The sequence below is a fragment of the Erpetoichthys calabaricus genome, chromosome 3, assembly GCF_900747795.2.
Source record: "Erpetoichthys calabaricus chromosome 3, fErpCal1.3, whole genome shotgun sequence".
Taxonomy (NCBI): domain Eukaryota; kingdom Metazoa; phylum Chordata; class Cladistia; order Polypteriformes; family Polypteridae; genus Erpetoichthys; species Erpetoichthys calabaricus.
The window spans coordinates 2,973,052-2,999,177 of record NC_041396.2 but is presented as its reverse complement, the minus strand read 5'-3'; the positions used below and the strand labels follow the sequence as shown (position 1 = coordinate 2,999,177).

Sequence of the window (26,126 nt, the reverse complement as noted above, 5' to 3'; positions counted from 1 at the left end):
TGTTGAAGGAAGGGAACAGCTACACCGCTGCAGGACACCATTACAGCATCAATGAGTCCACGATTCTTTTTATTTAAAAAGGAGGAAAAGAATATAAGATCTACGGCCGCAGTGTCCTTTAACCAGGGTGCAAAATGAGTTGCAAGTGGACGTAATAAGGCAGCAGTCTGGATGGAATCTGCTTTAGGGATTTGAATTGAAGAGTGCTGGAAGAAGAACAACGGCGGTGCTAAACAGTCGCCTGAAGAGGCTCCTTTAGAAGAGCTGTAACGCTATCCTTTGTTGTGCGGTAAAATTAAACTCATCGTTATCGGACAAGTCGTCGTGTCATTGTTGGTGAGTAACCATAATTAATTATCTACGTACAGTACTTATTACATGTACATAGTTTAGTGTCACTGTACACACATTTTACTGTATACAATTTTTCTTGCATTGTACGTATTTATTGCTGGTGGCCTGTCTGTCGTAATGGCTGTAACATATGTGATATCGGAGACGCTCGATATCTTTAAAATAATATTTAGGTTTTACTGTATGTAAACTGTGTTTACATACATAATTTCAACGAATCTTACCTAATATCTAAGAGAATACAAAGGGTTTATGCTGTATAATTGTGCGTGAAATGTTTATAATAGTGTGGGAGAGTTTATAAGGACTTAAAATATATAAAAATAACCATAAAAACATATAGTTTCTACTTCGCGGATTTTCTTATTTCGCGGGTGGCTCTGGAACGCAACCCCCGCGGTGGAGGAGGGATTACTGTATATGAATTGCCTTATATAGAACTGCTCTAATTTTTGTCACTTATTATTATAAACGATGGGCCATCAAAAGAAAAAAAATAAAAATACTAATAAGAACACAATTTATTTATGTAGCACCCTACCCAAAATTCAGAAAGAACAACAGGACCGAAATAACATTGGCTACAAATAATATCTTCACTAAATAAAGATAAATACAGGATATACAAAACATTCAAATAGAATAAAAGACAATAATGCAGACTAAAATACAACATATAATACTACAAAAAAATCTTGAACAAATAAGATAAGTTGTGAAATTCAAACCCTGAGTACCTGGACAGATAGAGGGGGTAAACTGACAGAAGGGGCCGAATATCAGATCTGTTTAATGTCATCCTAAACAAATGAGTTAAAACAAATGAATGAAGTCAGCTGATCTCATTAAATTTGGGAGGCCCTCGGACGAAGACCCTTTACGCTGCGCCACTGTGTGTGGTTCATTTATTTGACAGCCTGTAGGTCCAGAGTAATTACATTCATTGCATTCGTAGTCTGAGTCTTGACGACCTGAGGTTCGATTCCCCGAGAGAGGAGCAGTAGAGTGTGTACGCCTGATGAGCCCAAATGAGGGGGAAACACGTGTTGCGTACTCTTTGCATTATTTGACAGTAAAACTATGCAACATTCCATGATCTGCTTCTCGCAACTGAAAGAGGGCACCGTGGCAGATGTTTGCCAATGGCAGACCAACCACAAGCGTTACCTGGTAGGTAAACCACCCACATAATTCAGGTCGTCGAGACTCAGACTACGAATGCAATGAATGTACAGTGCATCCAGAAAGTATTCCCAGCGCATCATCACTTTCTCCACATTTTGTTATGTTACAGCCTTATTCCAAAATGGATTAAATTCATTTTTTTCCTCAGAATTCTGCACACAACACCCCATAATGACAACGTGAAAAAAGTTTACTTGAGATTTTTGCAAATTTATTAAAAATAAAAAAACGGAGAAATCCCATGTCCATAAGTATTCACAGCCTTTGCCATGAAGCTCAAAATTGAGCTCAGGTGCCTCCTGTTTCCCCTGATCATCCTTGAGATGTTTCTGCAGCTTCATTAGAGTCCACCTGTGGTAAATTCAGTTGACTGGACCTGATTTGGAAAGGCACACACCTGTCTATAGAAGGTCCCACAGTTGACAGTTCATGTCAGAGCACAAACCAAGCATGAAGTCAAAGGAATTGTGTGTAGACCTCCGAGACAGGATTGTCTCGAGGCACAAATCTGGGGAAGGTTACAGAAAAATTTCTGCTGCTTTGAAGGTCCCAATGAGCACAGTGGCCTCCATCATCCGTAAGTGGAAGAAGTTCGAAACCACCAGGACTCTTCCTAGAGCTGGCCAGCCATCTAAACTGAGCGATCGAGAGAGAAGGGCCTTAGTCAGGGAGGTGACCAAGAACCCGATGGTCACTCTGTCAGAGCTCCAGATGTCCTCTGTGGAGACAGGAGAACTTTCCAGAAGGACAACCATCTCTACAGCAATCCACCAATCAGGCCTGTATGGTAGAGTGGCCAGACGGAAGCCACTCCTTAGTAAAAGGCACATGGCAGCCCACCTGGAGTTTGACAAAAGGCACCTGAAGGACTCTCAGACCATGAGAAGGATCATCACCAGGCCAATACCATCCCTGCAGTGAAGCATGGTGGTGGCAGCATCATTCTATGGGGACTAGGAGACTAGTCAGGATAAAGGGAAAGATGACTGCAGCAATGTACAGAGAAATCCTGGATGAAAACCTGCTCCAGAGCGCTCTTGACCTCAGACTGGGGCGACGGTTCATCTTTCAGCAGGACAACGACCCTAAGCACACAGCCAAGATATCAAAGGAGTGGCTTCAGGACAACTCTGTGAATGTCCTTGAGTGGCCCAGCCAGAGCCCAGACTTGAATCTGATTGAACATCTCTGGAGAGATCTTAAAATGGCTGTGCACCGACGCTTCCCATCCAACCTGATGGAGCTTGAGAGGTGCTGCAAAGAGGAATGGGCGAAACTGGCCAAGGATAGGTGTGCCAAGCTTGTGGCATCATATTCAACAAGACTTGAGGCTGGAATTGCTGCCAAAGGTGCATCAACAAAGTATTGAGCAAAGGCTGTGAATACTTATGGACATGGGATTTCTCAATTTTTTTATTTTTAATAAATTTGCAAAAACCTCAAGTAAACTTTTTTCACGTTGTCATTATGGGGTGTTGTGTGTAGAATTCTGAGGAAAAAATGAATTTAATCCATTTTGGAATAAGGCTGTAACATAACAAAAGGTGGAAAAAGTGATGTGCTGTGAATACTTTCTGGATGCACTGTATGTATAAAATATGAAACATAACCAGTAGATAATGTGAATGCTGCCAATTGAATAGTCAATAAGCGACTCTTTTGGGTTGATAGATTTGTAAATCGGACTCAGAAGGAGTCACCAGCCATGAGCCTCACCGCACGTCACTGCATGATCTGAGTCGTGGACTGGAGTCTCTCCACCATCGTGTGGCGTCACTGTACCTGTAAGGCAGAGTGGGACCAGCCTTCCTTCCAATTGTACCATTAATTTCTTGCTGTCAGGCCCCTAAGATCCAGCATGGCAGACCCCCCCCCCCCCCCCCCCCCCCCCCCCACTCCGCTGCGCACTGTTTAGATGCACTGACTGACCCACCCGACTTCTACTTGCTGGCTGGTGGCTCTGAACTTCTGAAGAAATCACAAATCCTGAGTCACTCACCAGGGGGAGCTGTTGAGTCTCCATAGCCCTTCATGTCCAGCGCCAGCACTCTGAAGCCTGCAGCGGCCAAGGCGGGGATCTGAGAGGAGACAAGGAGAGGAGCGGAATGACATGGAGCTCTGCCTCAGTTTCCCTTCTGCGTGTCGAGTCTCCTTTAAAGTCTCACGACTTGCCTGAAGCCAGCAGTGTGACAGGAGACAAATCTGGGATAGCACTTGTGCTCAGCGTCAGCACCCGACGACACTCTGCCAGAGCCGTGCCCTTGAAAGAAGGAGCTTCTGTGTCTCATCATTCAAGATGAACATAAAAGAGCAGCCGAGGAGGCCACACGTCTCGGGTCTGCATGTGTGCGCTTGTGCGGGTGGCTTTCTATTCTAGAAGTGTTTCTCACCTGGTATCTCCAAGTAAACCAGGATTCTGGAAATCCGTGGCAGAGGCACAAGGGGGGTCCATCACCCAGCTCCACATAATGAATCTGAACTCCAGGCTGAAAAGACAAAAAAGAAGGAGTCAGGACTGGGCAGGAGTGGACATCTCTAGACAATTTGTGTCAAAACCAGTAACTTCTTTTCCGAAAAGCTGCTCCCTTCCAGCCCACCCCAGCCCACACCTCACACGGACCTCTCATGACCTCTCAAGGCCCGCCCCCTTCAGAACACCTGTGTCCCACCAGGATAGACACATCTATTAAAGTTGTCCTGCGCCACCATCCATCCATCCATCCATCCATCCATCCATCCATCCATCCATCCTCTTCCGCTTATCCGAGGTCAGGTCACGGGGGCAGCAGCTTGAGCAGAGATGCCCAGACTTCCCTCTCCCCGGCCACTTCTTCTAGCTCTTCCGGGAGAATCCTGAGGCGTTCCCAGGCCAGCCAGGAGACATAGTCCCTCCAGCGTGTCCTGGGTCTTCCCCGGGGCCTCCTCCCGGTTGGACGTGCCTGGAACACCTCACCAGGGAGGCGTCCAGGAGGCATCCTGATCAGATGCCCGAGCCACCTCATCTGACTCCTCTCGATGCGGAGGAGCAGCGGCTCTACTCTGAGCCCCTCCCGGATGACTGAGCTTCTCACCCTATCTTTAAGGGAGAGCCCAGACACCCTGCGGAGGAAACTCATTTCAGCCGCTTGTATTCGCGATCTCGTTCTTTCGGTCACTACCCATAGCTCATGACCATAGGTGAGGGTAGGAACATAGATCGACTGGTAAATTGAGAGCTTTGCCTTGCGGCTCAGCTCCTTTTTCACCACGACAGACCGATGCAGAGCCCGCATTACTGCGGACGCCGCACCGATCAGCCTGTCGATCTCACGCTCCATTCTTCCCTCACTCGTGAACAAGACCCCGAGATACTTGAACTCCTCCACTTGGGGCAGGATCTCGCTCCCAACCCTGAGAGGGCACTCCACCCTTTTCCGGCTGAGGACCATGGTCTCGGATTTGGAGGTGCTGATTCCCATCCCAGCCGCTTCACACTCCGCTGTGAACCGATCCAGAGAGAGCTGAAGATCACGGCCTGATGAAGCAAACAGGACAACATCATCTGCAAAAAGCAGTGACCCAATCCTGAGTCCACCAAACCGGACCCCCTCAACACCCTGGCTGCGCCTAGAAATTCTGTCCATAAAAGTTATGAACAGAATCGGTGACAAAGGGCAGCCCTGGTGGAGTCCAACTCTCACTGGAAACGGGTTCGACTTACTGCCGGCAATGCGGACCAAGCTCTGACACCGATCGTACAGGGACCGAACAGCCCTTATCAGGGGGTCCGGTACCCCATACTCTCGGAGTACCCCCCACAGGATTCCCCGAGGGACACGGTCGAATGCCTTTTCCAAGTCCACAAAACACATGTAGACTGGTTGGGCAAACTCCCATGCACCCTCCAGGACCCTGCTATGGGTATAGAGCTGGTCCACTGTTCCGCGACCAGGACGAAAACCACACTGTTCCTCCTGAATCCGAGGCTCGACTATCCGACGGACCCTCCTCTCCAGGACCCCTGAATAGACTTTTCCAGGGAGGCTGAGGAGTGTGATCCCTCTGTAGTTGGAACACACCCTCCGGTCCCCCTTCTTAAAGAGGGGGACCACCACCCTGGTCTGCCAATCCAGAGGCACTGTCCCTGATGTCCATGCGATGTTGTAGAGACGTGTCAACCAAGACAGCCCTACAACATCCAGAGCCTTGAGGAACTCCGGGCGTATCTCATCCACCCCCGGGGCCCTGCCACCAAGGAATTTTTTGACCACCTCGGTGACCTCAGTCCCAGAGATGGGGGAGCCCACTTCTGAGTCCCCAGGCTCTGCTTCCTCATTGGAAGGCATGTTAATGGGATTGAGGAGGTCTTCGAAGTATTCCCCCCACCGACCCACAACGTCCCGAGTCGAGGTCAGCAGCGCACCATCCCCACCATATACAGTGTTGACACTGCACTGCTTCCCCCTCCTGAGATGCCGGACGGTGGACCAGAATCTCCTCGAAGCCATCTGAAAGTCGCGAGTTAGAGCGACCCGAACAGAGGCTAGCATGTGAATGAGGAGGGCCCTGACCCATCGGCCCACAGCCTGTCTTTCTCAGATTTGCATCAATAAATTGGTGCCACAAGTGAACTACAATACTTAAAGCAATGAGAGAAGTGGCAAAATCAACCGGAATGTTCAAGCAAATTTTTGAAAAAAAACTCAATCTAAACCTGATAAGTAAAAAGCGGATTTTTCATATACATATATATTTATAGTAACAATAGAGGGCGCTGTCGCTCATCTAACCTGTCAGACAAATGCTCAGGACACCATGTAAAAGTACTCAGATGAGTTTGAATTTGTAATCTGCTTATTAATATTGTTCCAAGCACCACATCCACCATACACAAGTAAATAAATAACAACAATAAAGCACACAAATTTCTCCTCCGCACCTCCCAACAAGCTTTGTCCTACTACCTCCCAACTCCGGCTTGCTTGCTGGGTCTCCACCAGTCCTTTATATAGTTCTTGACCCAGAAGTGCTTCTGTCCGTCCATCCATGTGACTCGTCAGCACTTCCAGGTCAGATGGAGAATTGTATTTTTCCTCAGCCCAGAAGGACGTCTGTGCTTCAGTCTCGGGCTATGTAAACAGTAGGGAATCCCCAGTGTCCTTGCAGCGTCTCCTGGCAGCACCCACAGTACTCAGCAGGGCTGTGTTGCCGAACTCCAAGTCCCATAGTGCCCTGCAGGCATTTGGGGCACCGCTGCAGTCCAGGGAATCTGCTATCTATTGTCCTGGGGGAGACAGTGTCCCTGATACTGGGGTGTCCCAGCCCGGATAAACTGCCAGCTGTCCCTTACAATATATACAGTATATAGAGATAGATGTGTGTGTGTGTATGTTGTAAGAGATCCAATATTTAACAAGCAGCCAGCATATGGATATCAAAGCAGTGGTTGCGTGTTATAAACGCTTAGCGCGTGCTCAGATTCTGCAGCACTGAATGCCACACCACAGCAGGTGAGGTGATCATTTTTGACAGTTGCCTTGATTTGTGGTAACAGGGTGATGAGGAAGGTTGTAAGCGCAGCTCATCAAGTCACAAAAATGACAGGGAGATAATAAATCACCACTAGAGGGCGCATTTCAATTTGTTGTTATACTCTCATTCCAGGCGGGTCAACGTGTGGTGGGTGTGGCAAAGCGCTATCACCTTACAGTCCAAAGCACACACATACATGAACACTCGCCATCCCCTCCATGCGAGTGCCCCCTTACCTTGATCTTCACAAATCCATGAGTCACATCCTCAGGGTGGCAACAAGGAGGCAGCGGCTCTTCAGGACTCAGGAGCTGAAATGAGAAAATAAACCAAGAAAGAAGAAGGTCAGTCAAGCTTGGATTTGTGCCCCCCCCAAGCACAGACAGTCACGTGGACACTGCCACAGAGACGTGCATACACACATGCAAAGTGACTCCATGGCACGGAGGGCCACGCCCACAGACACACCCACCTGTGCACATACAGTTCACAAGCTCGATTTCATTTGTGTGTGCCACTGTCACTCACCAGAGTATTTTAGCCAAATAACACGTGTTTGGGACGCTGGGACATTCAGATTACATGATTACATGATTCACGGGCAGTCATTGGCTGATCTATCTATCTATCTATCTATCTATCTATCTATCTATCTATCTATCTATCTATCTATCTATCTATCTATCTATCTATCTATCTATCTATCTATCTATCTAATCCTGCCTACTATACCAAATTCTATCTATCTATCTATCTATCTATCTATCTATCTATCTATCTATCTATCTATCTATCTATCTATCTATCTCTATCTATCTATCTATTATATACTGCCTTTCACTATCTATCTATCTATCTATCTATCTATCTATCTATCTATCTATCTATCTATCTATCTATCTATCTATCTATCTATCTATCTATCTATCTATCTATTATATACTGCCTTTCACTATCTATCTATCTATCTATCTATCTATCTATCTATCTATCTATCTATCTATCTATCTATCTATCTATCTATCTATCTATCTATCTATCTAATCCTGCCTACTATACCAAATTCTATCTATCTATCTATCTATCTATCTATCTATCTATCTATCTATCTATCTATCTATCTATCTATCTATTATATACTGCCTTTCAGTATCTATCTATCTATCTATCTATCTATCTATCTATCTATCTATCTATCTATCTATCTATCTATCTATCTATCTATCTATCTATCTATCTATCTATCTATTATATACTGCCTTTCACTATCTATCTATCTATCTATCTATCTATCTATCTATCTATCTATCTATCTATCTATCTATCTATCTATCTATCTATCTATCATATAGTGCCTTTCACTATCTATCTATCTATCTATCTATCTATCTATCTATCTATCTATCTATCTATCTATCTATCTATCTATCTATCTATTATATAGTGCCTTTCACTATCTATCTATCTATCTATCTATCTATCTATCTATCTATCTATCTATCTATCTATCTATCTATCTATCTATCTATCTATCTATCTATCTATCTATCTATCTATTATATAGTGCCTTTCACTATCTATCTATCTATCTATCTATCTATCTATCTATCTATCTATCTATCTATCTATCTATCTATCTATCTATCTATCTATCTATCTATCTATCTATCTAATCCTGCCTACTATACCAAATTCTATCTATCTATCTATCTATCTATCTATCTATCTATCTATCTATCTATCTATCTATCTATCTATCTATCTATCTATCATATAGTGCCTTTCACTATCTATCTATCTATCTATCTATCTATCTATCTATCTATCTATCTATCTATCTATCTATCTATCTATCTATCTATTATATAGTGCCTTTCACTATCTATCTATCTATCTATCTATCTATCTATCTATCTATCTATCTATCTATCTATCTATCTATCTATCTATCTATCTATCTATCTATCTATCTATCTAATCCTGCCTACTATACCAAATTCTATCTATCTATCTATCTATCTATCTATCTATCTATCTATCTATCTATCTATCTATCTATCTATCTATTATATACTGCCTTTCACTATCTATCTATCTATCTATCTATCTATCTATCTATCTATCTATCTATCTATCTATCTATCTATCTATCTATCTATCTATCTATCTATCTATCTATTATATACTGCCTTTCACTATCTATCTATCTATCTATCTATCTATCTATCTATCTATCTATCTATCTATCTATCTATCTATCTATCTATCTATCTATCTAATCCTGCCTACTATACCAAATTCTATCTATCTATCTATCTATCTATCTATCTATCTATCTATCTATCTATCTATCTATCTATCTATCTATTATATACTGCCTTTCAGTATCTATCTATCTATCTATCTATCTATCTATCTATCTATCTATCTATCTATCTATCTATCTATCTATCTATCTATCTATCTATCTATCTATCTATTATATACTGCCTTTCACTATCTATCTATCTATCTATCTATCTATCTATCTATCTATCTATCTATCTATCTATCTATCTATCTATCATATAGTGCCTTTCACTATCTATCTATCTATCTATCTATCTATCTATCTATCTATCTATCTATCTATCTATCTATCTATCTATCTATCTATCTATCTATCTATTATATAGTGCCTTTCACTATCTATCTATCTATCTATCTATCTATCTATCTATCTATCTATCTATCTATCTATCTATCTATCTATCTATCTATTATATAGTGCCTTTCACTATCTATCTATCTATCTATCTATCTATCTATCTATCTATCTATCTATCTATCTATCTATCTATCTATCTATCTATCTATCTATCTAATCCTGCCTACTATACCAAATTCTATCTATCTATCTATCTATCTATCTATCTATCTATCTATCTATCTATCTATCTATCTATCTATCTATCTATCATATAGTGCCTTTCACTATCTATCTATCTATCTATCTATCTATCTATCTATCTATCTATCTATCTATCTATCTATCTATCTATTATATAGTGCCTTTCACTATCTATCTATCTATCTATCTATCTATCTATCTATCTATCTATCTATCTATCTATCTATCTATCTATCTATCTATCTAATCCTGCCTACTATACCAAATTCTATCTATCTATCTATCTATCTATCTATCTATCTATCTATCTATCTATCTATCTATTATATACTGCCTTTCACTATCTATCTATCTATCTATCTATCTATCTATCTATCTATCTATCTATCTATCTATCTATCTATCTATCTATCTATCTATCTATCTATCTATCTATTATATACTGCCTTTCACTATCTATCTATCTATCTATCTATCTATCTATCTATCTATCTATCTATCTATCTATCTATCTATCTATCTATCTATCTATCTAATCCTGCCTACTATACCAAATTCTATCTATCTATCTATCTATCTATCTATCTATCTATCTATCTATCTATCTATCTATCTATCTATCTATTATATACTGCCTTTCAGTATCTATCTATCTATCTATCTATCTATCTATCTATCTATCTATCTATCTATCTATCTATCTATCTATCTATCTATCTATCTATCTATCTATCTATCTATCTATTATATACTGCCTTTCACTATCTATCTATCTATCTATCTATCTATCTATCTATCTATCTATCTATCTATCTATCTATCTATCTATCATATAGTGCCTTTCACTATCTATCTATCTATCTATCTATCTATCTATCTATCTATCTATCTATCTATCTATCTATCTATCTATCTATCTATCTATCTATCTATTATATAGTGCCTTTCACTATCTATCTATCTATCTATCTATCTATCTATCTATCTATCTATCTATCTATCTATCTATCTATCTATCTATCTATCTATCTATTATATAGTGCCTTTCACTATCTATCTATCTATCTATCTATCTATCTATCTATCTATCTATCTATCTATCTATCTATCTATCTATCTATCTATCTATCTATCTAATCTATCTAATCCTGCCTACTATACCAAATTCTATCTATCTATCTATCTATCTATCTATCTATCTATCTATCTATCTATCTATCTATCTATCTATCTATCTATCTATCTATCTATCTATCATATAGTGCCTTTCACTATCTATCTATCTATCTATCTATCTATCTATCTATCTATCTATCTATCTATCTATCTAATCTATCTATCTATCTATTATATAGTGCCTTTCACTATCTATCTATCTATCTATCTATCTATCTATCTATCTATCTATCTATCTATCTATCTATCTATCTATCTATCTATCTATCTATCTATCTATCTATCTAATCCTGCCTACTATACCAAATTCTATCTATCTATCTATCTATCTATCTATCTATCTATCTATCTATAATATACTGCCTTTCACTATCTATCTATCTATCTATCTATCTATCTATCTATCTATCTATCTATCTATCTATCTATCTATCTATCTATCTATCTATCTATCTATCTATCTATTATTTACTGCCTTTCACTATCTATCTATCTATCTATCTATCTATCTATCTATCTATCTATCTATCTATCTATCTATCTATCTATCTATCTATCTATCTAATCCTGCCTACTATACCAAATTCTATCTATCTATCTATCTATCTATCTATCTATCTATCTATCTATCTATCTATCTATCTATCTATTATATACTGCCTTTCACTATCTATCTATCTATCTATCTATCTATCTATCTATCTATCTATCTATCTATCTATCTATCTATCTATCTATCTATCTATCTATCTATTATATACTGCCTTTCACTATCTATCTATCTATCTATCTATCTATCTATCTATCTATCTATCTATCTATCTATCTATCTATCTATCTATCATATAGTGCCTTTCACTATCTATCTATCTATCTATCTATCTATCTATCTATCTATCTATCTATCTATCTATCTATCTATCTATCTATCTATCTATCTATCTATTATATAGTGCCTTTCACTATCTATCTATCTATCTATCTATCTATCTATCTATCTATCTATCTATCTATCTATCTATCTATCTATCTATCTATCTATCTATCTATCTATTATATAGTGCCTTTCACTATCTATCTATCTATCTATCTATCTATCTATCTATCTATCTATCTATCTATCTATCTATCTATCTAATCCTGCCTACTATACCAAATTCTATCTATCTATCTATCTATCTATCTATCTATCTATCTATCTATCTATCTATCTATCTATCTATCTATCTATCTATCTATCTATCATATAGTGCCTTTCACTATCTATCTATCTATCTATCTATCTATCTATCTATCTATCTATCTATCTATCTATCTATCTATCTATTATATAGTGCCTTTCACTATCTATCTATCTATCTATCTATCTATCTATCTATCTATCTATCTATCTATCTATCTATCTATCTATCTATTTTCCAACCCGCTGAATCTGAACACAGGGTCACAGGGGTCTGCTGGAGCCAATCCCAGCCAACACAGGGCACAAGGCAGGAACCAATCACGGGCTGGGTGCCAACCCACTGCAGGACACACACACAAACACACCCACACACCAAGCACACACTTGGGCCAATTTAGAATCGCCAATCCACCTAATCTGCATGTCTTTGGACTGTGGGGGGAAACTCACGCAGACACGGGGAGAAAATGCAAAGTCCACGCAGGAAGGACCCGGGAAGCGAATCCAGGTCCCCATGTCTCCCAACTGCGAGGCAGCAGTGCTACCCACTGTGCCACCATGCCACCCTCTATCTATCTATCTATCTATCTATCTATCTATCTATCTATCTATCTATCTATCTATCTATCTATCTATCTATCTATCTATCTATCTATCTATCTATCATATAGTGCCTTTCACATCAATCTATATAAACAATTGCATTTAATGGAATTGAACATACTTTAATAAAAACACTTTTATTATGACAGTTGTTACTGTATATGTGTATGTATGTAGATTTTATAGAGCACCTGTATTTGTCTGATCCCCTTATATATTACATTTTCAGTGTATTTCCTTATAAATCACCTGTCAAGGCCAAAGCCACACCAAGGCAGGTCCTTGTACAGATGACTAGGCAGCAGGGGTGCAGTGAAGCCTCCCTGCCACTAGGGGTCCTCATCATCAGGCCTGCATACCTGAACTCCAGTGAGCCGCTGCAGTTCTTCCAGAGCTTTCTTCGTGTCGTCCACCAGCACGGTGCTCATCCCCAGCTCACGTGCAGACTTTAGGTTGGCACCAATGTCATCCAAGAAAATAACCTGCAAGAGACAAAAGACAAAGCTGAGAGCCGCTGGCAAGGTTGCTTTTAATGTGTTGTCACTTTCAAGCTCCGTTGACAAGGGGATGGCAGCTGCCAAAAAGAAGTGACACGATCAACGCAGAAATTCACAGCCGTGGATCCCCCCCCCACCCCTTGAACACACACCCAACAGGGTCAGTTTAAAACATCCTGTCTACCTAAAGTGGATGTCGGCTAAAAACTGGAGGACCTGTAGAATAAAATTCATAACAAGGACAACGTAAGCATGGGATTTGAGCCCAGGACCCTGGAGCCACAAGGCAGTGATGCAGACCACTGCACCTTCCCCAAGCTAATTGAAACCTCCATCAAGTAAAGTTTTGAGGTCAAGCCAGCTGAACAGATTAGGTGACCTGGCAGTGCCACAGCTCTGCCATTGTGACAAGTCACAACATAGTAGCAGGGGGGCATGGTCCTTCGTTTTATTCATAACTGTGGAATAGAAGGAGTGCCATCTAAGAAGCCTATGTCTATGCAGCTTAAAGAAGGACCACCACAAGGCCTCGGGGGGGGGGGGGGGGTCATAAGAGGGAGACTCACTGGGGGTGAATGGGCAGTTGGGGGTCATTAGAATTCCTGACTCTACGTTTTACTCCTTATCATGCCAGACTCTGGGGGGAAAAAAACAACTGGGCCTCCAGTAGAGCACACAGAACGTCTTTGGTCAGAATTAAAAATAACAAATTAGTCGAGCAGACTGTGACTCAGAGAAATCCCCACCGGGATGAAATATTTTGACAAACAAAATGTGGCAGCAATTCAGAATTAATAAGATAAGTCTCGTGTAAGTGAGGGCCGCCATGCGATTTGAGACGTTAATGAAATGAAAGCAAGATGAAGAACGTTGAGGGTGACTTTGGGACAAATGAGTCACACCCTACAGGGGCCATAAAGTCACATGTTGAACCTCCACCTTGATGACTGCTCTTGCCGTGCAGTGGCTGCATACACTTGGGGAGGTGACTGTGGTAAAGGAGGGCATGGACGGGGGCTGGATGGTGCCTCCTTACCCAGATGGGGAGCCTCCCAGGGCCATTTGCTCCCCAGTACACCAGGTGGCACCATTCATCTCATGGGGGCTTCCATCTGGACACCCACAGGGCAACGTGGGAGTTGTAGTTCCGGTGGGCAGCACTTGGTGTAAGAAGGTGTTTGAGGAAGACCAAGAAATGAAATAAAAGCACAAAAGCTGTCAACCCAGAAAGAGATGGGTGGGTCAGAAGTTCAGAAAGTAAAGACGCTTACTAGAAAAATCTTTGAAGGAGACGTCACAGAGAGTCTGAAAGCACTAAAATGACCAAAACAGAATGGTTCACAGTTTCTACCAAGAAGATTTTTATTTTTAAAAACACTAGGGGGTTCTACCCCCTGCTCGCTTCACTCGCCAACCCCAGGGCGGGCACTATGCGCCCGCCACTTCACAGCTCTGCTGCTCATCTTTCTTTCCGTGATAAATGTGTTGTTTGTGACTAAAACCAGGAAAGCCAGCCTTAGTCAGATCTGTTGAATTAATAAAATTTCTTTAATCCCTTTATACTTTGGAGTCCCAACATACTGAGTCTTTTAAATGAGGTCCATGCGACGTGTGTTTAATGACTTTGTAACATAATTCAGGATGAGTTTCTCTGTTTGGAATTTCAGCACAGACAAACCAATTGACATCATCAGCAGTTAATCGTTAATTTTGCAAAGTAACCAATAAATGCATGTGAGGCAAACCCCGTTTTTGAAATTCGATTGTGTAAATATATTCTCTGATTTGACCGAACACCGATTCGAGTTCTTTCAATAAAACTAAGACTTTCTGATAAAACAATCCACTTACAAAAGTTGGAATATCTAGAACCGAAGTAGCCGGTTCTCAAGAATCGACGGATTTCTGGCCACTGTGGATTACACGTCATTGTAATAAATACATCTGGCTGACCGATAGTTCGGGATATTGCCATTGCCTTATGATATAACTGTTGCAATGCTCTGGGACAACCTTGATATGATGAACATTGAGGAGGTTGTTGACTGCACTACTGACTACATCAACTTCTGTATGGACATTGTAGTTCCAGTAAGAACTGTACGCTGCTATGCTAACAACAAGCCATGGATTACAAGTGACATCAAGGGCCTTTTGAACCAGAAGAAAAGGGCTTTTAAAGGCGATGATCAGACCTGAGCTTGAGCGCGTGCAGAAGGAAGTCCGAGTCCAGCTCAGAGCGGCGAAGGAGCAGTACAGGAGAAAGCTGGAGCAGAAGTTGCAGAATAACAGCATGAAGGAAGTGTGGGATGGGATGAAGATCATCACTGGCTGCAGCTCAAAGCGGGGAGCCACCATCGAGAGAGACATGGAGAGAGCAAACCAAATGAACAACTTCTTTAACAGGTTTGACCACCCTAACCCACTCTCACCTCGGAGTACTGCACCCTCCACACATCCTTCTGCTGATACCAGCATAGATGAGAGTTTACCCCAACCCACAATTACAGGAGCCCAGATAAGCAGAGAGCTGAGGAGACTTCGTGCCAGCAAAGCAGTGGGTCCAGATGGAGTATCGCCACGACTGCTGAAGGCCTGTGTGTTGGAGCTGGGGAGTCCTCTACAGCGCATCTTCAACCTGAGCCTGGAACAGGGGAGAGTCCCGAGGCTTTGGAAAACATCTTGCATCACCCCAGTCCCAAAGGTATCACGTCCTAGTGAGCTGAATGACTTCCGGCCTGTCGCTCTGACGTCACATGTGATGAAGACCATGGAGTGGCTGCTGCTTCACCACTTGAGGCCATAGGTCCGTCACGCCCTCGACCCTCTGCAGAAGGTGGGAGTGGAGGATGTCTTTATCTATATGCTACACCGATCCCTATCCCACTTGGACAGAGGCAGTGGTGCTGTAAGAATTATGTTTCTGGACTTCTCTAGCGCCTTCAACACCATCCAACCTCTGCTCCTTAGGGACAAGCTGACAGAGATGGGAGTAGATTCATACCAGGTGGCATCAACAACAACAACAACAACAACAACATTTATTTATATAGCACATTTTCATACAAAAACTAGCTCAAAGTGCTTTACATAATGAAGAAAAGAAAAATAAAAGACAAAATACAAAATTAAAATAAGACAACATTAGTTAACATAGAAAAGGAGTAAGGTCCGATGGCCAGGGTGGACAGAAAAAAACAAAAAAAAACTCCAGAAAGCTGGAGAAAAAAACAAAATCTGTAGGGGTTAAAGGCCACGAGACCACCCAGTCCCCTCTGGGCATTCTACCTAACATAAATGAAATAGTCCTCTTTGTAGTTAGGGTTCTCACGGAGTCACTTGATGCTGATGGTCATACAGACTTCTGGCTTTTAATCCATCCATCATTGTTGGAACATCATCGTGCTTTGGGTAGATGGTGGTGGCGCAAGCCGGAAAAGGAAACAGGAGAGAGAGTAGGGGCATGGATCATGGACTATCTTACAGACAGGCCTGCGTGTGTCTCAGGAACTGCAGGTCTGACATTGTGGTCAGCAACACAGGAGCGCCACAGGGGACTGTATTTTCTCTGGTCCTGTTCAGCCTATATACATCGGACTTCCAATACAACTCGGAGTCCTGCCACGTGCAAAAGTTCGCTGACGACACTGCTATCGTGGGCTGCATCAGGAGTGGGCAGGACGAGGAGTATAGGGACCTCATCAAGGAGTTTATTAAATGGTGCGACTCAAACCACCTACAACTGAACACCAGCAAAACCAAAGAGCTGGTGGTGGATTTTAGGAGACCCAGGCCCCTCATGGACACCGTGATCATCAGAGGTGACTGTGTGCAGAGGGTGCAGACCTATAAATACCTGGGAGTGCAGCTGGATGATAAATTAGACTGGACTGCCAATACTGATGATCTGTGCAAGAGAGGACAGAGCCGGCTATACTTCCTTAGAAGGCTGGCGTCCTTCAACATCTGCAATAAGATGCTGCAAATGCTGGCGAGTGCCCTGTTCTACGCGGTGGTGTGCTGGGGAGGCAGCATAAAGAAGAGGGACGCCTCACGCCTGGACAAACTGGTGAGGAAGGCAGGCTCTAATGTTGGCATGGAGCTGGACAGTTTAACATCCGTGACAGAGCGACGGGCGCTGAGCAGACTCCTGTGAATCATGGAGAATCCACTGCATCCACTGAACAGGATCATCTCCAGACAGAGGAGCAGCTTCAGCGACAGCCTGCTGTCACCGTCCTGCTCCACTGACAGACTGAGGAGATCGTTCCTCCACCACACCATGTGACTCTTCAGTTCCACCCGGGTGGGGGGGGAGGGGGGGTTGTGGGGGGTGTAAACGTTAACATTATACAAAGTTATTGTCTGTCTGTATACCTGCATTGTTATCACTCTTTAATTGAATATTGTTTTTTGTATCAGTAAGGTGCTGCTGGAGTATGTGAATTTCCCCTTGGGTTTAGTCTATCTATCTATCTATCTATCTATCTATCTATCTATCTATCTATCTATCTATCTATCTATCTATCTATCTATCTATCTATCTATCTATCTATCTATCTATCTATCTATCTATCTATCTATCTATCTATTCTATGATGGTAATATTATTGCTCTACCGACTTTGAATTATTGATATTTGAATTATAGATGTTATCAATGAGCCCTTGCATATGTTCAGTTCCAAGTTTTGCTTGATTCGATTTAATAAAGAAGAGACGATTAGCTTTAACTTTTAGATATGCATTAATAATGTAATGTTGACGTTGAGATGACAGAAATGGACTAAATTCATTGGAGCGTAGCACTAATTTTGACTCGAAATATTGGGATTGAGCCGCTGCACTAGACTAGCCTGCCAGCGTCCATGTTGGCCTCTGTGTGCTCGCGTGCAGCCACTTCAAGTGCCGTCGGCTCGGTGATTTACTGAATTTCATCGATGGCGTCAGTTGCACCTTCTACATATCATAATAGATTGTTGCAGTAGTTCTTTTTATAGTTTTTACAGTTCATTGGCAGTATGTGAAATGATCAGTGTTGCAGTAATCGTGATGCTCTTTGCATGAAAAAAAATGTGTTACATTTAAATTTCACTTTTTCTTGGTGAATTGTGACATTTCCTTAAAAAGTGCACCAAAAAAGTATTTGGCTTTTGGGGCAGCATTAAGCCCCCAAGCCCGAGTATGTGGTGGTTTAAGGGTTAAAAAATAAATAAAGCATCACTAAAAGCGAATGACCAAAAGGATGAAGAGAGAAGAGAAGAGAGGAAGACAAAATGGAATAGAGAACATTTGGGGTGTTGGTGGCAGGAGGGAGGCCTTCTGGTCACATTGACGTGCCACCTGACCTAGAAGTGCTTCTTGGCCGTGGCACTGACATGCCAGAGGTATTTCTGCTGAGGGTCGGCTCTAAAATGGGAGCCCCTCTACTCACCTCTACAGGTGAGCCACAGTCTGGAGTGGAGCTTACCTGGAGAGGACTGGAGGAGAAAAAGAAGAGCATCGTGTTGTCTAGTTGTTGTGGAAAGATGTTTGTTTGAAGGTATTTGTGTGGAATTAAAGAGTCTTTTTGAACCTGGAACATGTGTTGTTCTATTTGTGGTCTGATTCTATGGTCAGATGTCTCCTATCATCCAAAGTGTCTGCCCTGTCACCAAGTGGCCATCCTAGCACAACTGGTCTAGGACAGGTAAAACTGTCCAGCATCAGATTGGTCCACCAAAAACACCTAAATAGCAGACTTCCAATTCCGTTGATCCAAAAGAGTCCCCTGATCCCACTGTTCCCACCATTACATCTCCTGATTGTTAATTCAGTAACATAGTAGTGAGTAGTGAAAGCTCGGTTAAGAAGTGAGGTGATGATTAGTGAGCAGCAGGATGGTTTCATCCCAAGAACGAGCTCCACAGATGCGATGTTTGCTCTGAGGGTGTTGAAGAGAAGAAGAGAGAAGGCCGGAAGGAGTTGCATTGTGTCTTTGTGGATCTGAAGAATGCAAATGACACGGTGACTGAGAGGAGCTGTGGTATTGTATGAGGAAGTCGGGAGTGGCAGAGAAGTATGTGAGAGTGGTACAGGATATGTACGAGGGAAGTGTGACAGTGGTGAGGTCTACGGTAGGAGTGACGGAGGTGGGATTACATCAGGGATCAGCTCTGAGCCCTTTCTTATTTGCAATGGTGATGGACAGGTTGACAGACGAGATTAGACAGGAGTCCCCGTGGACTGTGATGTTTGCTGATGACATTGTGATCTGTAGTGAGAATAGATAGATAGATGAATAGGGAGCAGGTTGAGGAGACCCTGGAGATGTGGAGATATGAGAGGAGAGGAATGAAGGTCAGTGGAATGGTGAGGATGAGGGAGTAGAGTTAGTGAAGGCGGGTGAGTTTAAATACTTGGGATCAACAGTACAGAGTAATGGGGATTATGGAAAAGAGGTGAATAAGAGAGTGCAGGCAGGGTGGAGTGGCTGGAGAAGAGTGTCAGAAGTGATTGGTGACAGACGGGTATCAGCAAGAGTGAAAGGGAAGGTCAACAGGATGGTAGTGAGACCAGCTGTGTTATATGGGCTGGAGACGGTGGCACAGGAGACAGAGCTGGAGGTGGCAGAGTTAAAGATATTAAGATGTGCATTGGGTGTGACGAGGATGGACAGGATTAGAAATGAGGACATTAGAGGGTCAGCTCAGGTTGGACAGTTTGGAGACAAAGTCAGAGAGGCGAGATTGCTTTGGTTTGGACATGTGCAGAGGAGAGATGCTGGGTATATTGGGAGAAGGGTGCTAAGGATAGAGCTGCCAGGCAAGAGGAGAAGAGGAAGGCCTAAGAGAAGGTTTATGGGTGTGGTGGGAGAGGACATTCAGGTGATGGGTGTGACAGAACAAGATGGAGAGGACAGGAAGATATGGCAACAAATGATCTGCTGTGGCAACCCCTAAAGGGAGCAACTGAAAGAAGAAGAAGATTGTCAGATGAGTAACATCCTCTCTGCATAAAATTCCTGTCACACAGATAATGCCCTGCAGTCACAGGAATGCATCCAAATAAACCTTAGAAGAGCCTTCTGATCCCACTTCTGCCACCATTACATTTCAAGTTCTCCATCCTACAGATCTGCAGCCGTGACTCTTTTTTTCAAGACTGTTCTCTGGTCCCACCGTTACATTTTCCACTTCCCGGTCATTCAAACAGTTCCCTACAGCTTCAAGAATAAAACAAGTCTTCATTTAAAGGAGCCCTCTGTTTTCACCGCTCCCTCCATGGTGTTTTTTCCGTTGCCCTATCATGCAGATAATTCCCTGCCTCTAAACAGACAAACAAACTTTCACAGCCCCACAACCTCACCGCTGGGACCGTTTCAGTGTCTGCTGCCAGCGTCAAGTGCTGCCTGCCTTTCCTTCAGCACTCAAAGACAATCCTCTGGAGACGCACCTGCCTCGGCATTTTGATTCTGAGCAGGACGTATGGTGGCGTATCCCCCCGAGTGATTCTTTGCCTCGGCACCGATTCTGCTTTATCAGATCTCAGCTCTGTTAATAAGCCGCCAGCTCCTGCGTTCAGGCGTCTCCCCGATAAGACCTCGGCCTCCAAAATTTGCATCACCTTGACTGAATTTCATCTTTGAGATAAATTGGCATTCCACGTATTCTTTAGCAGAGCTTCACAAAATGTCGCTTATCGTGTTCATACAGATCTCTGGCTTTTTGTTTAAGAATGTAAATGAACGAATTCATTATGTAAATGAAAACTGTAATAAAGCTACAGAGCTGTTGTTGTCAGTTTTATCTTTTCATTTTCAAACTGATGGGTCTTTTGGAGAAAAACTTCAGAAAGGACACGCCATTCACATCCAATAACCTCGCAAATCCTGTTCACCTAATTTCTCCAAAATAACATCAAGTCAAGATCCAGCTTAGGCATCCAGCTCTGCTTCATTTAACTTCATTTCAAGCATCCAGCGATGCTTCAAATGTCCAAGTGTCCCATCTCAGATGTTCATCCCCACCTCAGTGCTTAACCGAGCCTCAAACAGCCAGTCTCATCTCAGTCATCCTGCTCCACCTTAAACATCCAGCTCCACCTTAAATATCCAGCCCCCCCCCCCACCCCGAAATGTCCAGCCCTGTCTCAAAGCTTCAACCTCAAACAACCAGTCACACGTTAAATGTCCATTCTTGCCTCAAATGTTTAGCCCTAACTCAGACTCCCACACCCACCTTAAAGGTCCAACCACACCTCAAATATCCAGCCATTCTTCAAGTGTTTAGTCCCAATTTAAGTGCCAAGCCTCCTTCTGAAAAATCAAACACCACCTCATACATCCCATTATGCTTCAAATGCCCAATCCAGTCTCAAATGTCCAGATATTCCTCAAACATCCAGTCCCATCTCAGACATCCTGCTCCACCTTAAATATCCAGCCCCACCTGAAATGTCCAGCCCTGTCTCAAAGCTTCAACTTCAAACAACCAGTCACACTTTAAATGCCCATCCTTGCCTCAAATGTTCAGCCCTAACTCAGACTCCCACACCCACCTTAAAGATCCAACCCCACCTCAAATATCCAGCCATTCCTCAAGTGCTTAGTCCCAATTTAAGTGCCAAGCTCTGTCTGAAGCATTGAACACCACCTCCAATATTCTGTCATGCTTCAAATGTTCAGTGTTACCTTAAATGTCCAGGTGTGCCTCAAACATCCAGTCCCAGCTTAAACATCCTGCTCCACCTTAAATATCCAGCCCCACCTTAATCATTCAGTCCCACTTGAAATGTCCAGCCCCATCTTAAAACTTCAGCCCCACTTTGACTATTCAGTCCTGCCTCAGACAACCAGTCCTACTTTAAATGTTCATCCTTGCCTCAAATGTTCAGCCCTAACTCAAACATCCAGACCCAGCTTAAAGGTCCAACCCCACCTCAGATATCCATCCATTCCTCAAGTGCTTAGTCCCAATTTAAGTGTCAAGCTCCTTCTGAAACATTGAACACCACCTCAAAAATCCCATCATGCTTCAAACGTCCAGTCCAGTCTGAAATGTTCAGTTTCACCTCAGATACCCAGCATCACTTCAAACGTCCATACTGAGCTTAAACGTCCAGCTCCACCTCAAATATCCAGTCCCACTTCAAATGTCCAGACCAGTCTCAAATTTTCACTTTCACCTCAAATGTCTAGCCACATTTCAAACATATGTTCCCCCCACCCCAAACATTTAACACCACCTCAAAGCTCCAGCCCTGCTTCGACATTCCAGTTCCATCTCAATGTCCAGCTCCTCCTCGAATCTTCAGCCCCACCTCAAACATCGTGCCCCAGTTTAAGCCTCCAGCTCTGCCTTAAACATTTCACTTCACTCCAAACAACCAGTCCTACTTCAAAAGTCCCCGCCCACCTCAAATGCCCCGCCCCAGTTTTAACTGCCAGCTCCACCTCAAAGAGCTAAACATCCAGTGCCATCTCAAGGGTTTTGCCCTCTCCACCTGCAGGCCGCAGCAAGGTGTCATTTTAGTGTGTAGCGGGGCTACATAGAATTAAAATCTGACGTGCCTCCTTCTGGCTGCCGGCACTGTCATATTGCAGGAACTTGAGAATCCATTCAGGCATAGCAGTCGACAACTAAGTTTTGGAGGACCCCACTTGGTAGGACATCCAGCTTCCTAGGCCAGGCATCATGCTACTATGGGACTATAGGACATTTTAGAGGATACCTTTTTTTTAAAGGCCGACCACTAACCAAGAAAGAGGGGAGAGGAAGAAGAGAAGCAGCAAAGCAAAGGGCTTGACTATCTAAGCCGAGGAAGATGGCGGAGGTGAACTTCACCTGGAGATGTCCACTATTTGTGGAGTGGACAGCCAGAAGAAATAAACAGCGAGGTGAAGACCCAAGAAGATGTGGGGGGTTTTGGTATATGACCCGATGGTTGATCCTGCTGGTGACTCGGACTCGCTCGCTCTATTCCTCTGCTGATCATTCAGTGAGAAACTATAAGCCAGGATTTTCATCGTCATTTCATACTAACTGTTATTTCTCATTCTGCTTCTTGTTTTGGTGCTATTTTGAATATTTGTACCTCTTGCTGTTTGTATATTGTGACAAGTAATTCACTCCTGACATCATCAAGGTTTGGAGCAGCCACCCGTGTATTATATCCTGGCTGCAATTGAAAAGAGATGTTCACGAGTCCAAAACATCTGTCAGACTGGAGGTAAGATGGTGGCTTTAAAGGCCTGAAGAGGAAGTGACATCATCGGGGGGGGGGGTACCAGAAGTGACATCATCCAAGGAGTCAGGACTGGTTGTGACATCATCAAAGGCACTGGAACCTGGTGGGGATTTCCCGGGAATGGTCTGCAAGGAACTGAGAAAAACATCCTGCCGCCCCCTGGTCTGATGTGGTATTACAATTACTCAAGCCCTTTAGCTGCCTCCTACTTGCACGTGAGTGACATTATCATCCCAGGAAAGGAAAGGATGAGGTGTTTGGTCTTGATCCGCGGGAAATGGGTTGACTAAACAAGTAGCCCGTGTGATAAAGGGCGCTTTATTGGCGCCGACCCGACACAGACTGACACCAGAGGCACGGGTAGAACAAACAAAAAGTCTTTATTTTCTTCTTCAGCCGTGGGACACGTCTTCCCCGTGTCCCAATGGCCCTAACACAGTCCCAAAAACCAAAAGTAAATCACACCCCAAATCACACTCTTCTCTTCCTCCTCCTGACTCTGGCGCCCTGAGTAGTAGCTGCAGGCTCCCTTTATAGCCCACCCTGAAGTGCTTCAGGTGGTAGTTAACCTAAATTAGGCTGCACTTCTGGGTGTGGCAGCGTTGCCACCTACACGGGCTCAGGAAGCCTTGCAGCTCCGCCTGGAGGTGGCCATGGAGCCCAACCAGGATGAGCTCCAGTGTTCCATAAAACAGGCCTCAATGCAACCCAGGGGGGCTGCCACCAAGTGTTCCGGGGGGACATAGCGTGCATCTCATGGATCCAGTGTTGAAGGGACGTCCACCACACCTGTCACCTTTAATGTACGTTGTCACACACGTGTGCTTAGGGGGGCAGCCAAAGGGTCCAAACGAGCGTGAAAGAACGAAAGATGGAGGACTGGAACAGAGTACAGAGTACTAACACCTCTTCTCCTTTTTCAACAGAAAAAAACAAAAGATCAATAATATCGAGATACCTCAACTCCACACAAATACGCCACTTCCGAGTCCCTGTGTCGAAGACGTCACTCCCAGTCCCGTGTTAATGACTTCACTGACGATGTCACCTCCGTCCTTTCCGTCCTTTTCTATCAACATCATTTCCTGCCAACTCATTTCCGTTTATTTCATTTCCTTTCATTTGTACATAAAAGATACTGAAGATGTAACTCTGCTGTCAAATATCGTTTTTTGCATAGTTGTTAGACCTGGTATCAGTCTCTCATGACTACTCTACGTCCCCAGCATTACACAGGACATTCCCCCAACACTTTATCTTGTGTCTGTGTGTTTTGATTATTGTTTGCATGATCACAATACACTTTCAGATTTAATCAGTTGCACCATCAGCTTTTTTTGAGGATTGGCAGGAGCAGGATGGTGGAATTGGGGTCTAAGACCAAATATTAGAATGCTAGTATATCTTTTGAACATTGTCCACTTCCCTTACGGGTGGCTTTTGTACCTTTGATAAGTCGATTGTTACACGGGACTTCACAGATGATCTGTTTTTAGCTTTGAGGAAGCATTTTCTAAATCATCCTGGACTTTGTGGTTCGTTGTCTTGAACATTTTGCAAAGCTATGGCTCTGCTGTGCCCACCTGGTAAATATCAGGAAAAGAACTTGGCAGATGGACCGGACAAAATCATCAAAGTCAAAACTGAAAGAAACATTAAAAACAAAAACCAAAACCCAGTAACTAATTTCCTAAGTAAGCCCTGAATGATGGACTCCCTAACTCCCTCACTCTTCATCGACATTGTGAAAGTTGGACAACAAGGGGGTCTGCAATGCTAATACTAGGCAGGATTTTGGATGACGGGGCAGCATTGTGACGGTGATTGGGCTGTGAAATGTGAGGAGGCCATCAATGAAGGTGGACTTGGGGGATCACGAGTGAGGCAGACTCAGGGAGGTGCTGTTAGTGAAGCAACTGGAGGGGCGGCGGGGGGCATATAAAGGAAGTCTGAACAACAGAACGGCAAAGGGATGTTAGTAAGGCAGACACTGGGACTAGGGGGACCATACTGTTAATACAGTGGTGCTTGAAAGTTTGTGAACCCTTTAGAATTTTCTATATTTCTGCATAAATATGACCTAAAACATCATCAGATTTTCTCTCAAGTCCTAAAAGTAGATAAAGAGAAACCAGTTAAACAAATGAGACAATAATATTATACTTGGTCATTTATTTATTGAGGAAAATGATCGAATATTCCATATTTGTGAGTGGCAAAAGTATGTGAAGCTCCAGGATTAGCAGTTAGTTTGAAGGTAAAATTCAAGTCCGGTGTTTTCAATCAATGGGATGACAATCAGGTGTGAGTGGGCACCCTGTGTTATCTAAAGATCAGGGATCTATCAAAGTCTGCTCTTCACAACACACTTGTGTGGAAGTGTATCATGGCACGAACAAAGGAGATTTCTGAGGACCTCAGACAAAGAGTTGTTGATGCTCCTCAGGCTGGAAAAGGTTACAAAACCATCTCTAAAGAGTTTGGACTCCACCAATCCACAG

The 26,126-nt window shown here is 43.0% G+C and overlaps 1 protein-coding gene across 2 annotated transcripts in view; it reads right to left on the bottom strand.

Annotated features, from left to right (window-relative positions):
• ephx2 (epoxide hydrolase 2, cytoplasmic) overlaps window positions 1–26,126 on the bottom strand; it is a 130,800-nt gene that overhangs the window by 53,359 nt on the left and 51,315 nt on the right. For both annotated transcript variants that reach the window (XM_051925408.1, XM_051925409.1), the window contains exons 5-8: window positions 13,262–13,384; window positions 7,287–7,361; window positions 3,930–4,025; window positions 3,539–3,617 (exon numbers count right to left, since the gene is read on the bottom strand). In XM_051925408.1, coding sequence (XP_051781368.1) covers window positions 3,539–3,617; window positions 3,930–4,025; window positions 7,287–7,361; window positions 13,262–13,384 — 373 coding nt within the window. The remainder of the gene's footprint in view (window positions 1–3,538; window positions 3,618–3,929; window positions 4,026–7,286; window positions 7,362–13,261; window positions 13,385–26,126) is intronic.